The sequence below is a fragment of the Aplysia californica genome, unplaced genomic scaffold (genome assembly GCF_000002075.1).
Source record: "Aplysia californica isolate F4 #8 unplaced genomic scaffold, AplCal3.0 scaffold00509, whole genome shotgun sequence".
Classification (NCBI taxonomy): domain Eukaryota; kingdom Metazoa; phylum Mollusca; class Gastropoda; order Aplysiida; family Aplysiidae; genus Aplysia; species Aplysia californica.
The window spans coordinates 399,372-417,444 of NW_004797779.1; the positions used below are offsets into that span (position 1 = coordinate 399,372).

The window sequence follows — 18,073 nt, forward strand, 5'->3', positions numbered from 1 at the left end:
GAGATTGCTTCAGAATGCTATCGAGACTTCTGGGATTAATAACATGGATTGTAAAGCACACAAAGTTTGCTGTTGTACTATACAAAAGCTATCAATTATCATTATTTTACTATTGTCAATAGAGGTGGGTGGAAACCCCCACCCCCACCGAATAATCCCAACAATGTGCTACACAAACCTCTACTGTCCTCCTCCGTCGAATCTTTGACTCTGCTGCATCTTTGCTGTTCTTTTATCTCTGCATTTACAGACTTGCGTCTCTGCTCCATTGGGTTCTGAAATACAAATGGTGAATACTCACTGCTGCCAAAGATGGTAAAGTAAACGTCTTGACTATTGTTAGCCAAAACGGTGAAGATAAGATAAGACTACTGCAAGGAATAAGCAACAGTTGATCAGACATATCTCAAACATTTCGGGGGTTGGCAAATGTGTTCTACACATCCGTAATTGAAGCAAACCACAATAATTATTTATTTTAAAAAGACATCAAAGAAAATCAATGAAGTAACTGGGGCTGTGTGTTGTCAGACAATTAAGTTTTCTCTTCTGTCATGAAAAATACCCGGCATGGCATAGATAAAAGAATAGAAGGATGGATAGTGCGTGCACCTTGTTCAGTGTAGAAGCAGAAGAAAGGAACAAACAGATGCTGATGCGCTTTACGATTAAGAAAATTGCTTTTACATCAGATCACGACAATGATGATGTAATCAACACTTGGTCGCCTCAAAACTATTTTGTCCAAAGTATATTTAACCTTTAAAACTCTATACCGCTGGTAACCGCTAACGCCGTGCTTTTCTACATCGCTGGTATTCCCTGGTCAGCTTTATCGTTTAATTCCCAGTGCTAGAAACAGGGGATGTAACTCCAGATGACTCTGTCGCCAGCGGAAAGTTCAAGTATCAATAAAGAAATCAGAGCAGTTCTACACCAAAGTTTGGAATTTTCGCAAGGTTTTTTTTTAATGAATGACTTTTCGCTGCCAGGCCAATCAGGCCACAAAATTTTTGACATTTTTTATCCTGAACCAGACCCAGACAATGATTCCCAGTCTGATAGATCGGAAGATGTGCAGGGTTTTACGGTTTAAATCAAGAGCACTTTGGACAAAATAGTTCTGAGGCAACGACTAGTCAAAGCACTCTTCCCGCCCCTCTCGTGTAATTACTACAGATCCATACCTCCAAATTCACACATACGCACGCATACAAACAAAACATAATTAATACACCATACGGCCCAATGCAACGACACACTGTCTTTCTTTGATCACAGCCCACCACCCATCCTCACATGAACAGATTCAAGGAAGTTTTAGCACCGTATGCCTATTACAGGTGATGTGCCACGATGCGTCTTGATAGCACTATAACAATCATGCTGAATGGGGGAGAGACTGGTCGGCTCGTGTACCCTGATACTCTCAATAATGATGAGAGTGTGTTTTTTTCATCATGCAACAGAGCAAATTTAAATTCAAGACTATCGTGAGGAGAAATTTGAACTTTTTGAGACAAATTGTCCGACACATTCGTAGTGTTCGAGAATAGGGTGCTACCAATACCCCAAGAAAATATAGCAGCTCAGTCAGGGAATAGCATATTGTTCAAGCAATCCATGAACTCCCATGTTTTGCATGTTAGAGTTATCTGTGCTCAACTGAATGTAAATGTCCTAGATGTTTAGCTTGACCCAAACAACCTAGAGCTCTTTAACCCTATCCGTACGGCCTGGGGTCATTTTGTACCCCTGGGGTTGTATTCTTCACATTTTAGAATACTTCTAGTACGAAAATCTCTTTGAAACTTTCAGTATTTCTCAAAAAATCATTTGACAGACTGCTATGCAAAGCGTACGGATCGGATTAATGAGTAAATTTCCTCTTTGAAAGTGGTGGCACAGAGTTCCCCACGTCATATGGATACGATAGTAAAACACAACGTTCGGATAGGCTTTAGAAAAAAAGCTTAAAAAATGCTGATTGCACCAGTTATTAACCATCAAACAGTCTAGCATGCTCGTAGTGAAATTGACGAGATGCCGAAATCTTTTCCATTTGTAAGAATTTCATTATATGCATGTTTTAAATATAGAAAAAAAATAAGTGTTTAACAAAACAATAAGGACCTGAAAACCTGTCCACTAAGCATGTGTTTCACTACAAACATGGTTAAAAAAGTATCATGAAAAGCAACTATAAAATGGAGAACATCAGCCTAAAATTGTACATAAACATCTTCAACACCAAAAACAAAATGACAATAACCAACAAAGTCATGTCTAGGAAAGATTGCATATTCAGTGAACTATGGTCCTTAAAAGTACACTTATACGTAAATATATTTAAGTCTTCACATTTTTTTTAAAACAGTAACATGAAATCAGGCCCATTATTTTCAGAATCAATTTTTTTGAGAAACAAACCACCCTAAGGTAACTTTAACATTTTAAATATTAATCAAATGCGAGATGTCTTTAATCTGAAGAAAGGATCTTTTGCTTCTTTGTTCTCTCAGGATTATGATAAGGACAAGCTAAGAATTCCCAATTCAATGACATTATCATCACACATAAGGTTTGGCTAAATTCAAAGGTTGATAAATTCATTGGTGTCTGACATTCTTACTGGTATGCTGTCGTAAAAATCAAAGAGTTCCTTTTCTTCGTCTGTGAGTGGCTTTTGTAGATTTTGCCTCTTTTTTTTCTTGGACATGAACCCTGTTGAAAAAAGGTTTTTGTCTTAGTGACTACACACTGGTGACATCAACAACACTGTATGACTATCTATTGGAAGCAAATCCTGATCAGTACTGACACATACATTTAACAGAAAAAAAATCGTCTCCTCAGAACTATTTTGTCTAAAGTGTACTTGAGTAAAGAGGCGCTTTGAACAAAATAGTTCTGAGCCGACGAAATGTTAAACAGCGATTCAGTCAAATTAATGAAGGTTAAAAAATTGGAATAAAATACATGTGCATTACTTCAGCTTTCCAAAGAAAGAGTCACTTGTTTCAGCATTAACAGTCAAGAGTCAAAAGGGTCTGTGATAATTCCTACTTAAAAGGCAAAAACATTTTTCTTAGGAAACCTGGGAAGCAAAATTAACTCTGACAAGTATAGAAAAAAACTACACCCCCCCCCCCCCACAGTAATTCATTAGTACAACAACCAATGCTATTTCTTGTAATCCAATGAATGGTACATCCAGAGAGAACAATGGCAAAGATAGGTTCTTGCAGGGAGATGAAAAGCTATTTGTATCAGATGCAATACCGGTACTAATTCTACTATCTATTAGGCACATCCTGATAAAATTTTTAATGTCTGGACTTTGAAGAGACCGAAGGAAATATTCTAAATGTAGTAACTTGAAGAATATGTTCTCCATTGTTGATACCAACTCAAAGATGTAGATAATACTATTAAAAATGTTAATTGTGTTTTCACTATTAAATTTTTACCACGAATTTTAAACTTCAACCATAAAGTAAAACCAAGCCATGTTGTGAACTAACATGAAAACAACCAACTTGTGTCCTGCACGCTCATATGACCTTATGTAGTTGCAAGCGCAGTGAAACTCTCACCAAACTAAAATAGTTTCACATTGTACGCCTTGGGCCCATGTTGTGGGGAAAGGCAGGATACAAATGCTTTTATTATTATTATTTTAAAAGTCTTTGAAAAGTTGTTGCCCCGGTGGAAACACCCAGATACAGGAAAAATTATTTATTCTTTAAAAAGAACATTCCTGATATATCTTTCAGATGTACTAAACAATATCCTGAAACTCTGTTATGAGAAAACAACTTACTGTGTTGTCTTACAAGCTGATTCAGTAAATCAAAGAACCAAATCTCACTTTTGATTACCTGTAGAAAAAAAATAGAAGTGCATAGCAACATAAATATAGACTTTCACACTTTGTTGAAAGGAAAAGTAAAGTAAATCCAAGTAATCCTTAAAATATCTGGACTTTCTAAAAGTCTTTGTAACTAAACTTTTTATTTTAAACTGAACCAGAATTTTCCACACTAATTTTTTTTACGAAGCTGGGTATAGGGAAAAAAAAACCACAACGTGATCACCTACTTAAGCTGCAATGAAGGAAAACAAAATCCATGTTACAAAATGTGGAAAAATTATGCTGATTCTTAAAAAAAAAAAAAAAAAGTCATGACCAAAAAAATGCAACTGTAAATAAAAATGTTTTACATCTTCACTGACACACTTTAGATCATTTAGGAAGTGGGCTGCTTTGACTCTGTCTGTTAGGACCAACGCAAGCAGAAATAGAAGCAACGTCACAGAACACACGGAGGTACTTTAAACATTTTAAAGACTCACAAGGCAACTGAACTTATGTCTTCCACTTACACCAGTGAGGAGCCTGGCCGTAACATCATAAAAACCAGTACAAGTAAGTGATGAGCTACAACAGGCAAACAAAAAAATAGAAACATACATTCAGCATGTTTCTTTTACCACATTATTTTTATTTTTTATTTATAACCATATTCCATGAGCAGCAACTGAAAAAATGCAAGGCCAAAGGCTATTGCAACATTGGAAGTTAAGGGAGGTAGCAAGAAGTCTTATCAGAGGTTCTGAAATTAAGGGCATGAAAAAAGCCGATGGGAGTTTCGTGGAGGTGACCACAAAGCAGGCAGAGTGCTATTTCAGTGCTCTTGAATCAACATTTTTGTCCTCCTCACAACTAATAATGGAATCAAGGAGGAGAAAAGGCTCACTTCATCCTTAAAATATTTATCACAGTATTGGAGGTTAGACAAAAACACATCCAAAGCGTTGCAGGTCTTGCAGAAATCTCGTTCACAGGAAGTGCCTTTGGTCTCCATACCTGGGAAAAGGTGAAGATTAGATGTCATTCATTACTCCTGAATAATGTGAAACACACAAAGTCATATATATAATGATCAAATGTGTCTGTGAATGCAACACGATATCAATAAGAGACTATCATTCTCAGAACTCAACTTTACTGGGCTGGCCATGTTGTAAGAATGCCTGATTTCAGAATCCCAAAGGCAGTGTTCAATTCTGAACTGTCCTCAGGGAAACATATGGTTGGCGTACCAAAAGTGCTACAAATACACCCTGAAATGTCTCTTTTTTAGTTTTAAGGTTCTACAGCGCTTGCAACTGCATGACTGCATAAAATGTCTCTGGAGCACTTCAACATTAATGCTTCAACATGGAAGAGCCTAGCTCCTGACAGACCCAGCTGGAGAGCAGCAGTCACAGTGGGCAACAAATCATGAGGCTTCACGAATAAGAAATGCTGAAACCAAGAGAGAAGCCCACAAGCTGCACATATCATCAAATATAAGTGGAGATTTTAAATATTCAGAATGTGGCTAACTTTTCTCTGCCACAATTAGTCTCATTGGCCACAGCAGAGGCCACGAGTCACCTTAATCTTTAGTTCTTCTTATTCTTCTATTTCACTAGAGAAATATTCTCTTCTGTGGATGTATTGACATTGATGGACGAGCTATTATTATTAATATGATAACATTCTCAGACAGTGAAATAATCCGAAAGTCGATATGAGTAGGAGGAAACACAAAGAAACTTTAATAGGTAAGGCAAGGAAAAGGACTTTCTTGTTTTTTTACTGCCAAGGAAAAAATACATAAACAACATGAGAAAGAAAAGAAGTGAGACCTACATGAGGCATCCCCCCACCCCCACCCCTTTTCCTCATCAAACAACAGACAAGAAAAAAAAAGGGGAGATATTAACCAAGAGACATCACGCGTGTATCAGAGGCTTAACCCATGAATCCCATTATCGCATGCAAAATGTTTGCCAATTTTTTTTTGCGACCTCATATAAACCTTAATATAAATCTGACCATCAATGTTACGATGCAACTCACAATACTTTCAAGAAAGAAACAAAGTGGAGACAATCCACCCACAGAATATTCACCCTGTCAATGCACTTTTATACTTTATTGGTAGGCCTACACGTTCACGAAATCTTCGATATTACAGACAGCAATAAGTAACAGTTTTATAAAACATGAAATTATGAATCTATGTGTGGAAACCAGGATTAACAAAATTAATGAAAGCAAAACTATTGTCAGGATATTACTTCACAACAACATCAGTGATATTTCTGTACATAATGCAATCACAACTATGAAGGGACATCTGAACAGGCCACAAAAGACTTACAAAACGTGTCAAACAAGATGGCACAAAATGTTGTCAGTTCTTGGAATTTTTCGGTAGCTTCAGGACTCTAGAAATAGAAACAAAATACCAGTAGGGTTAATTTATACCCCCCAAAAAAATAAAAAAATAAAAAATAAAAAAGGAAAAGAAAAGTACTCTTGCCAGAGAAAAAGTTTGACAAGGCTAGGTTCATAACTCAAGTCTTGCAACCTTGAAATGGAAAATAGAAAGAAAGACAGACCTAAGACTAGAGGAAGCAAAAAACCTCCCAAAACAGGATAATACAGGAAATTATCAATAATAAAGTGATTCTAATTCTGTGAAGACGCTTAATCCTTTGAACCCACATAGAGAATATTTCTTGACATTCAATATGGCCGGAAATACTAGCTCCATCTGCCTGGTGTCTGCAAATTGAAAACAATAGAAGGATGTAAAAGCATTTAACTATACTGCACCCGACATTCTGTTGCCTTTGGGGATTGACCTCATCAGATACAATGGCGCTGTCAAGGAAACAACGATTAGCATTGCTGTTATATTTACAAAAAAGATGGCGCGATAAACATGTGCTCACCAAACTTGTTAATTATGAAAAAAAAGCTGTAAATACGTTGAAAATCGATCGCAAATTCTTCGCACCCAGGGGTTTTCAAGTACGCAGAGCTCAAATCTAAACTTTAAAATGTGATTCGATGCCATTTTTGACATTTTAGATATTCTTGTCCCGGCAGGAGCGATGACTCATTTCCTGTCTAGGATTGGCTGTCCTGAAGGATAGAATGCAGCATGCAACAATCAAACCCGGCTGTCTTCAGACAATGTCTGCAAGCTGGACTTGTTATAATAGGCCTATCTGTCAACTCTTTGTATTATTAGTAATCTCCGCACGCTGCATTTTGTCTGTCAGTTTGTTGTCTTCAAACCTAGCTTAGTATATCTTCAGCCTAAGACTGATAAACTAGCTCAGAGCAGAGTTCTCAGCATCCCCAAATTACTTTAGAGTACATTACATTAACTTTTCCAATCCGGTAACCAGAAGTTTGACCCCTTCAGCCTGTCGATACGATAAAGAATTAACTATTTTTATCAGCTGCATCTTTCGCTGTAGAGAGTGTTCCCAAAATCTGGGCAACCAGTTAGGAAGGTAGGTACCTCACAGGTTGTTCAGTGCAGGGCAGGTAAAGAGGTGGTGTGAGACCATTTCATCCTGGCAGTCACACAGTGGGGGGGGGCAAGGGTGGTATCCTTACAGGTTTGGTTCAGGCAAAAATTCAGTGGGATGTGTGGTGTTCGTGTGCAGAAGATAGTGGCCTGTTCTCTTCTACTCAGGGAATTAAGTATATCTTTTTGAGTTGGGAAGTTAGGTCTGAAGATACAGTCTTCTGATTTCGCACATGGCCCATCTGTTCCCTGATGTTGCATTTGATGATGTTCTTGACTGTCTGTTTTCATTGAGTACTAAAATTTCTGGTTAGTTTAGTTAGAGTTTTACAGCATTTGCAGTACAAGTCATTTCAGTGCCTAAGATAAGTCTTACTAGAGAGTAATATAAGAAAAAAAGGAGAGGTAAGGACAATAAAAGTTTGATAAGAAAGAAGGAGCAAACCACACCAGAGCACCGGCCAACCACCACGATTTTGAGGTTGTGTTTGTGATATTCCCTTCTTTGTAAGGGTGTTTACTCTGTTATTTCCTGGGATGTTGCTATGGCCAAGTATCCACTGTAAAGTCAGGTAGACGGCATAGGTCTGCATGAAAGTGTTTATGGTTAGTGCCAGAGATAGGTAGGCTGGGCTTTCCAAAGCTTGGAGTACTGATTTTTCCATCTGTGATGATTACCATGTCCTTGCTTTAGTCTGGGTATACAATAATTTGCTGCTTCAATGGTGGTGGCCTCCGCCTCGTAATTTGTACAAGAAGCATCACAGGCATCAAACAGTTCTTCACACATCTGGTCAGGATGTTCTGTTCTATTCTTACCCCAAAGCTTGCATTTATAGTGCCCTGACCCACCAGTGTTTCAGCATCCTGTAAGGAGAGTAAACTGGTCCAGCACGTATTTCTCAGTACCTTACCCTGTAGAAAAGGTGCAGCTGGGGTCAACCAAGTAGGGATGGTTCACACATGGGAATTTGGTAAATGTCAGAGTCCATGGTTCAAGGGTTAAGATCGTGAACAAATGAAGAAACATGTCATCCATCCTCCGCACAGACATGAAACCCCCTGTCTTGACTAAAAGACAGACCCAAAAAAATGATAGTCTTTTGTTAGCTTATCTTGTTTAATCAGTCTACCTTGTTGTTACAGGTCAAAGTGCAGCACCTTCGCGTTTTGGCAAAAGTGGTATTTTATCAATTTCAGTAAACTAAACACATCTTTCTATTCAAACGTGACATGTTTTTGCCATAATATCAGCAGTAGAAACAAAAAAAAACCCCCATAACTAAGGCATGTTTTTATACATTCTTTGATCTACCACAAATGACCAAAGGTAAGAGTAGAATTTAAATATTTACCTCATTTTTCTTTGGATGATACTTGAAAGCTGTTAACAAATATCTGTTTCTTGCATCCACTGAAAAAAGAAAACACATCATTCATCATTGTTCACTTTACAGAGGTGATAGAGTAAATGAGTAAACCTCTCTGCCAGCAGGTGGCATGAGCTTCCTCCTACTAGATATCACAGTAAGATTATTTTCAACAATATAGACAGAAAGATTACTACTATCATTCTCTAGAATCAAGCATCATAGTTCAACTCCAATTGTAAACAGGAAATTTCAATACAAAAGTAAAATGCATCATTTCGCTTTACAGAACATCACACTACAGCTTAAAAATCACATTCTGCGCTTGCTTGAACGTGAAAAAGCTAATGACAATATGCAAACATATACAAACCAAGAGAACTTTCCAATTAGTTCTTACTATCGGGTAACCAGCAGAGACACAAAGATGGTGCCAATTCAACAACTAATCTATATATATCTAGAACACAGAATGGGGAGGAGGTTTGAGTTCACACCTTCAAAAGCGCAACAAACTTATACTGTGAGTAATAATTATATAATACTGTGTTGGATTGACTTTCATTCTTTCCTCCTTCCATTTCATAACCCCACCAACAGGATTTCATGACAGTCAAACAGTCAAAGGAGCTGTCTACACAAACAGTACACAGCAGATGGCCCTATTTAACCCCAAGCTTGCAAGTTTGTAAACCTCGATAAAAAGAAATTCGCAATTTCACAAAGTCACACTTTAAAAAAAAGAAGGCGAAATCCACCTTTTATTCACTTTTTACCAGCCTTAGCATCAAAGACTGAAGACTCAAGGGGACCAACAAAAAGACAAAAGGATGAATAATGTATCATTTTGTGACACCACGAATATTTTCAATTCAATGTAAAGAAAGAAAGCCACTAATTGACGTTGAACCATTTGAAAATATAGTAATCTCCGCAAAGAATCCTGTCATCGGGAGACAGAAAAAGCAGGTTCTTCAGCAGATTTCAAGTGCAGAACTTCCTATACACAAAGTTTTTTTTCATGCACAAGTCGAAATCGCGATTCTTAAAGAAATTTATTAATCAAGTGGCTCGCAAATGATGAAATTAGGCTTCTGCTGCCACCCCCGCAACATTCAAAATTCCTACCAAAACTGAAAATATTCTTGTCAGTATAAAAACACGTCGATTTACCTTCGAAATCGGAATGTAGCTGCCTGATGGTGAAGGGCCCTACTCTTACTAATTAGTAGGAAAAATGGTTACATACGTCGTAAAAATCAGTTGCAGTGTAGGTTGAGGAACCAGCAATCAACTATCCCTGAGATCTAGAAGATATCTATTGCCATAACCAAATTAGATTTTTTTTAAAGTCTCCAACACCATTTTTATCTGTTCATATGAACTTTAATTTTATTTTATTATTTAAATTATTTAAATAAAATCAAAATTCATATAACAGATAAAAATGAGCAAGGAAAGTCTTTTTAGTTTTAGAATATTTGCACATGAGACAGGTGTGTAAGAGTAAAATAATACCAACTCTCCAAATCTGAATAGAACAGAAAGTGGAAGTGTATGCCATTTCATTGGAAGTGGCTATTCTCTCCCCAGGTGAGAATAAAAATACGATCAACCTCTCAACCCGGGTGGGACTTGCCAGCATTGGCTTTTCTTACCCGACGTGAAACAAGACCTGTTTTTCCAACTAATTTCTGAATACTGTCTATCGGTGTGGATGATCAAATTGACAAAAAACAGAGAAAGCAATGATGTTATAGCACAAAAGTAAACTGAATTTTGTTGTCTTCAAATTATACTTTTTTAATCGAGCTGAACTACGCTGATCGCCACATGTTTTGCCCGAAAGCTTTTGCTTCTCCTTCTGTATCCCTATCTCTTTCCCCCCCCGGTTTGTTTACACTAGTATCACAGTGAACGCCCAGCGGGTGAGAATAGCAAAAAGGCTCGCCCTCTCACCCGGAGTGATCGGCCTGAACCAATGCACAGGTGAACGCACACCGGGTGAAAATAGCCAGAAGATTTACCCTCTCACCTCGGGCGAGAGGCCTACGACTGCGGGGTGAAAATAGAGGTGGCCTATAATTTTATCTTTCAGTCCCTGCCGATCCCTCTCCCTTCACCACCACCTGTGAAAAGTATGAGTATGCTTAGGCTTAATGGCAGCTTTAAAAAAGTTCCATAGAGATCTAGTGGGTTCTTTGGCCTTTGGTTTTGGCAGACCAGGTTTTTGATGAACTTTGAGTGTTCTCAGGAGACCGACTGCGTCTAGAAAATAGATTCTAGAATCTAGATCTAGATAAATTTCTGTGATCTTGATCTTGAGCGGAGTGTTCTTACGAAGCTAGGACCATGTACGTTGACAAAACACCTTTTTCTTATTCACAGCAGTTTCAAGTAAATGAAGCTGAAGCGAGCACCTAACACACCTCTATTATTGGCCCAAAGATATGACGTATTTCCATCTATTTCCTTCGCCAGTCGACCAGATCTCATCGTGGTGGGCCCGCTTTGCCGCTGAGCGCAAGATGGGCTACGTCACTAGGTTTCTTCATCGACTGCTTGGGCTGAGTGTGTGAGTGTGATTGTGTGTGTGTATGTGTGTGTGTGTGTGTGTGCGTGCACGTGCTTTTGAGTGTGTGTGTGTGTGTGTGTGTGTGTGTGTGTGTGTGTGTGTGTGTGTGTGTGTACAACTTTGTGGAGAAGGTAAATTTATGGAACAAGAATTGCTGAGATTGATTGTTTATAAATAAAAGATAACACAAATTAATTTTTTTTAAACAAAAAAAAAACAAAACAAGGTGAAATCTAGTCAACAGTTACTGGAGAGGGAAACCCAAGAGTCTCGGGGGAAACCCCGGAAGACAACAAAAGCAGATGGCGAAATACGTCATCTCTATTTGGGCCAATCACAGAGGTGTGCTAGGTGTTTGCTGTAGCTTCATGTGTTTCGAGTGTAGTCGTAGGGCCTGTTATTTTATCATATTATGTAAAACTTTCAAAGAGAAACCAGAAAGTGCGCCAATCAGCACTGGGACAAATTATGCTCAGAAATCCAACAGGCAAGCGAGGTAATATCAGGAAAATGTATGAAAACATCAGAGTTGCTATTGGACCAACAGCAAACAAAGTGGCACCTCTAAAGTCTGCGACAGGTGAACAGCTGACAGACAAGAAGAAACAAACAGATGGGAAGATGAATTCAAGAGGAGCGACATGTTGATAGACAGCTACATGAGGCCATTCCTCAGCTCTTCGAAATGTCAGAACTTGACACAACACCAACAGAAGAACTCTCTTCTGCAATCGATGAACTCGCTTGCGGAAAAGCAGCAGGAAATGACGACATACCTGCTGAGGTGCTAAAAGAGAACAAAGAGACCCTCCTCCCATATCTCTACAAGCTACTAACGACTTGTTGGCTGAAAGCAGAAATTCCACAGGACATGAGAGATGCCAAAATCACCACACTCTACAAAAACAAAGGGGACAAAGGAGATTGCAACAACTACAGAGGTATCTCACTGCTAAGCATCACTGGAAAAGCTTTCGCTAGGATCATCCTGAAGCGACTTCAGAAATTAGCAGAAAGAGTCCTACCAGAGCCAAAGCGGTTTTAGATCAAACCGCTCAACAATGGACATGATCTTTTCTATTCGTCAGATTCAAGAAAATGCAGGGAGCAGCAACTGCCATTACATACCACGTTCGTCGACATGACAAAGGCTTTTGAAACAGTCAGTAGATCAGGACTGTACATGGTGCTCGGAAAAATTGGCTGTCCTCCAATACTGCTACAGCTCATCATCTCATTGCACGAAGATATGAAGGCCATCATTCAGTTTGATGGTTCAACATCAAACAACTTCAACATCAATAGCGGAGTAAAGCAAAGTTGTGTCTTAGCACTAACCCTTTTTAGCACTAACCCTTTTTAGCACTTATTTTGCTGTCTTACTGCAACACGCATTCAAAGAGTCACCAGAGGACGTCTTCCTCCACTGGAGAACAGATGGGTCGCTCTTCAATCTTGCTCGACTCAAGACCAAGACCAAGATCAACAAAACAACAGTACGAGATCTTCTCTTCGCCAATGATGCTGCTCTTGTTGCTCACAGTCAATCAACCCTACAAACAATGATGGACCGCCTATCAACAGCATGCAAGGTCTTTAGCTTGGTCATCAACGTTAAGAAAACAGTCATCCTTACCCAAGAAGGTGAAGAGCAGAGCCATATATATGGCTAAACGACAAGGAACTTGAGACAGTGGACAAGTTCTGTTACCTGGGGTCTACCATCAGCTCTACTAAATCACTTGATTATGAAATCAACATCAGGATATGGAAACCAGAAACAACTTTTGGAAGGCTGCAAAACGAGCATGGGAAAACAAAACATTAACCATCAAAACAAAGGTCAAGATTTACAAAGCATGTGTCCTCAGCACACTCCTTTATGGATCTGAAACATGGACCTTGTGCAGCAGGCAAGAAAAGCGCCTTGACATTTTCCATCTCAGATGCTGCTGCAAGATCTTAAGCTTTTTGTGGCATGACAAGGTTACAAATGTTGAAGTGTTGGCAAGGGCAAGCCTCCAGAGCTAGGGTTGGTGATTTTTTTTATAAAAATAAAAAAAATCGATTTTTAAAAATTTAAATCAGATTTTTTAAAAATTTAAATCAGATTTTTTTTTTTTTAACTTTTTTTTTTTTAATGTCCACACAGTTTGGGATTTTTGGTGGCTAAAAGTATGTTCTTTTAGTGCAAAATGCATTGTCGTTATTTTAACAAATGATTAAATTAAGCAACTGCAATTTTAGAAAGCCTTAATCTGCTATCAGTGAATTATGGCTACAGACAAAAAATGAAGAAAATGTCAGTCTAAAAGGAAAGGGGGGGGGGGGGGGGAATTATGCATAGATAAACTTGAATTTCATTTTTATTACAGTGTGTGTGTGAGCACGCGCTTGTGTTTGTCTAAAAAGAAAAAGAAAATGCTAATTTCAATTATGAAAAAAAACGTAAATTGAATACTGTATTATTTTACTTACAGTGACAGGGGGGGAAAGCAGACTTTTAAACAATTTTAGTTTACTAAACCTTATATCTGTTTTATAAAACCAAGGAAAGGAATTCTGAATGTTTAAAGATGTAAAAACAGAAAACATTTTTTAAAAATGATTTAAATCACTGAGTTTTATTTTTAAAATCAAGTTGATTTAAATATAAAAAAATCAACTGATTTAAATCGACCCGATTTAAATCAACCCAACCCTGGTTTTCAATTATGAAAAAAAAGTAAATTGAGAACTGTATTATTTTACAGTGACAGGGGGGAAAGCAGACTTTTAAGCATGATTATATTAGTCTACTAAACCTGATATCCGTTTAAAATAAAACCAAGGAAAGGAATTCTGGAAGTTTAAATATGTAAAAACTGAATACATTTTTTTGAAAAGTGATTTAAATCACTGATTTTTATTCTTAAAATCAAATTGATTAAAAACATTTTTTAATCAACTGATTTAAATCAACCCAGCTCTGATTTAAATTATGGAAAAAAAAGTAAATTGAATACTGTATTATTTTACAGTGAAAGGGGGGAAATCAGACTTTAAAGCATGGTTATATTAGTCTACTGAACCTTATATCTGTTTTATGAAACCAAGGAAAGGAATTCTGAATGTTGAAATGTGTAAAAACCGAATAAAAATAATTTTCAAAAAAAGTGATTTAAATCACTGATTTTTATTTAAAAAATCAAGTTGATTTAAATTTTAAAAATCAACTGAATTAAATCAACCCAACCCTGTCTAGAGCATGACAACTATCCTGTGTTTAAAAAGATTGAGATGGCTGGGCCATGACAAGAGAATGGACGACAACCGGATTCCGAAGCAACTTCTCTATGGAGAATTTGCCCAGGGAAAGAGACAAAGAGGAAGACCAAAATTAAGGTAAAAAGACACCTGCAAAAACAGCTTTTATATCTAAGCTTGGAGTAGATGTAAGCATCATGAAAACACGGGCTGAGGACAGGAAAACAAGGAGGAAAATGATACAGGAAAGAACTATAATGCTAGAAAGCAGCCATCTACAGAAACAACCAGGCTGAGAAGCGCCAACGACGAAAGGAAAAATATCAGCAGAAATAGATAGCTTCAATCCATATTACTGACATGCAAGCACTGCGACAGAAACTGTGCCTCAAACATAGGAAGAAAATAATTCAAAGTGAGTATTTCTCCGAACGTTCGGGAAAATAAACTTGAACACTATTTCTCCGAACGGTTTCTGTTCTCGAGATTTTTTGGTTATTTGCGAGATTTAGGTGTCATCTTTCATCAGCCATTCTGCAAGGACTGGAGAAGCATTTTTTGTATCGAAGTCAATTTCTAGAGCTATAGATCTTGACATTTTTATTTGAATATTCAGATACACTTCAATTGAGGTTGGGGCAACGTTCCCGGACTATACTTCATTTGAAAATACCTTCAAAAGGTACTGCACTGCGAGAAAACAGGACTGATCCACTTTGGCAGTAACCTATTTTCCATTTCGTCACCCAGCAAAAAACTAAAATCCTTCAATTTAAAAAAATCCCTCAACGCCCCCCCCCCCCCCCCCCCCAACAAACAAACGCCCCGTACACACCTCACACACACACACACACACACAAACACACACACACACACACAGTGGTTTGTTGGCAGGTGCTCTGGTGAGGTTTGCTTCTTCTTTCCTATCAAACATCTATCGTCCTTATCTCCCCATCTTCTTTTATATTTGTTACTCTCTTACTCTTGTACACCTCTATATTACTATTATCTTCTGGCGCTCATACCTTGCCTTATATGCAGTTGCGAGCGCCGTAAAACCTCTACTAAAAGTAAACTAACACACACACACGGGTTTCTCCATTCACAATAATTATCAACAAACCTAGAGAACGGAAACCGTTCGGAGAAATAACAGTTCAAGTTTATTTTCCCGAACGTTCGGAGAAATAGAGCCGGCCAAAATAATTAGCCTTGAAAGAAGCTTGAAGACAACTTTGAGACCATCTTTCCATCTGCAGACGAAAAGAGCCATACACACATGTAAAACAGTTCAACGGGCATGGACTCCTATTTGTTTAGATTGCATTGTAAGTGGCTTCATTTTCAGAATTGGTGATGCGACGGGGAGCATTTGGGCAGTCAGACAGGTGAAATAATTAACAACGACCACTGAGCTTATTTATTGGGACGGACCAAACCAACTGCACATTTTGTACTCACCATAACTAACGTCTTCGGTTGAAAACCCAAGCTCCCGTAAACACCTCAATTTCGAGTCTTTTGGTAACTCGTCTGTCGCCATTTCCTCGTGCGGGAAAACTTCGTGCAAACAGCAAGTCACCGTCAATGGTCCGTTATGGTCCATCGTTTATGTTCGGAGATCATACCCCAAGACGTCGCTCGGTCTTCCCTGGGGCCTGTCTGACAGTCTGACGGGACTTGAGGCTAGTTCCCAGATTTAAGCCTCACTTTTACGCCAGATCAAAAGTTGGTGTTCCAAGTCAAATTTTTAAGTTCCCATCTGAGATCCCTGCTAGGCCGGCCTAGGCCTTGGCCCTAGCATCCTTTAATTATCTTATCCTCAAAGCCTAATGTATCAAGTTCATAGCAGAGAAGGTTTGGGAAACAACGTCCAACTTCAGGAACTGCCCGCAGTTTTGAACGCGAATATGGAAAAAAGTCATCAGTGTTCTGGACTGAATCACACACATCTTTATCGAATTATTAGCAGTGTGCACTGGGTATTACAGCCCAGCGGTCCTCTGTCCGTCGGGGCTGAGAATTGAACTCGCATGTTTGTTATTACTGGAAAAATGACAATAGTAAGGATTAGGAACGAAAAAGAAGCAGTTCCCTGTTGCAGTTCAGGCACTGTTATGAGTATGACACTGATGAATCAGGCACAGTTATGAGTATGACACTGATGAATCAGCCTATTTACAATTCTTCTGTGCATAAGAACATGTTAATGTCCCCCCTTTGGAAATGGCCTAAAGACACATCAGTCAGTATATCACCGCCCCGGGGGGTATGCGCGTCTTCTGCGGAGCAAATTAATTAGAATAAATGAATTACATTCTACGTCTAGAGAAAAGATAAAAATCGAGATAAGAACATTGCACAACCAAGATGAAATAGAGAATGAGAGATGGGTCCCTTGGAATTCATAGTTTGAATTTTATTTCAGATCCAAACATTTTTCTTTTACTTTCATTGGTAAACTCAACAAGCTCACAGAACAACGTTCACTGTCAGAAGTCACTACTGATCTAACGGTTGTTTCTATCTCTCCACCACAATTCCATGTCTCCACCACAGTCCTATCTCTCTACCACAGTTCTTCCATCTCTCCACCACATATCTATCTCTCCATCACTGTTCTATATATCTCCCCACCACAGCTCTATTTATCTCTCCACGACAGTTCCATCTCTTCACAACAGTTCTATCTTTCCATCAAAGTTCTATCTCAACGCTAAAGTTCCATTTTTTCATTACAGTTCTATCTCTCAATCATAGTTCCATAGCTCCACAACAGATTTATCTCTCCACCAATGTTCTTCCATCTCTGAACCATAGTTCTCATCAGTTCTATCTCTCCACCACAGTTCTATCTGCCCACCACAACTTTATCTCCCCCCCCAACCACAGTTCTATCTCACCACCCCAGTTCGTTCATCTCTCCACTAAAGTTATTCCAGGGGGCTCTCGCGGCCTAGAGGTTAATGTGTTCGCCTCTCATTCAAAGGTCCCGGGTTCGAATCCGGGTAGGGACAAAAACAATTGTATTCTCTAAAATTGTCTCCTTTCACCTCCTTCCCTTCTCTCTACCATTATTCTATCGTCTGCTTTCGTCTTTACTTTCTGCCCCCACCCTCTCACCCCCTCACCCCCTCACCATCTATGCCCCCTCCTCTGGGCTCCTGACTCTTTCTGCAGCCTTTACTTTCAACTGCTTCTTCCTGGCTCCTTTGTACTGCTTTCTTTCAGCCACACCCCTAATTTTACGGTAGGAAAGATCTAGATCTATATTTTGCCTTCTCGGACAAGGGCGAAAAATCTCGGAGAAGGGCGAAAAATCTCGGAGGTCCCTTCTGGAAGTTGCGCACGTTAGAGATCCCTTGGTGGTCGATAAGAGTAGTCTTCGGCTGCCACCCGAACAAAATTCGAAATTTTGTACCTACTGAAAATATTAGGTGTGCCCCATGCGCACATATGACCATACCATATGCAGTTGTAAGCGCTGTAAAACACTCCCCCCC

General features: G+C 38.7%; 1 protein-coding gene across 2 annotated transcripts in view; it reads right to left on the reverse strand.

Annotated features, from left to right (window-relative positions):
* Window positions 1–16,614, reverse strand: part of LOC101859191 (serine-rich adhesin for platelets) — a 45,134-nt gene extending 28,520 nt beyond the window's left edge. Inside the window, exons 1-7 of one of the 2 annotated variants that reach the window (XM_005106055.3) lie at window positions 16,032–16,614; window positions 8,735–8,793; window positions 6,216–6,282; window positions 4,761–4,870; window positions 3,824–3,881; window positions 2,633–2,724; window positions 179–275 (exon numbers count right to left, since the gene is read on the reverse strand). In XM_005106055.3, the coding sequence (XP_005106112.1) occupies window positions 179–275; window positions 2,633–2,724; window positions 3,824–3,881; window positions 4,761–4,870; window positions 6,216–6,282; window positions 8,735–8,793; window positions 16,032–16,176 (628 nt within the window). In that variant the 5' untranslated portion in view covers window positions 16,177–16,614. The remainder of the gene's footprint in view (window positions 1–178; window positions 276–2,632; window positions 2,725–3,823; window positions 3,882–4,760; window positions 4,871–6,215; window positions 6,283–8,734; window positions 8,794–16,031) is intronic. The other variant, XM_005106054.3, reaches the window with a different exon arrangement.
* Window positions 16,615–18,073: the final 1,459 nt, after the last annotated feature.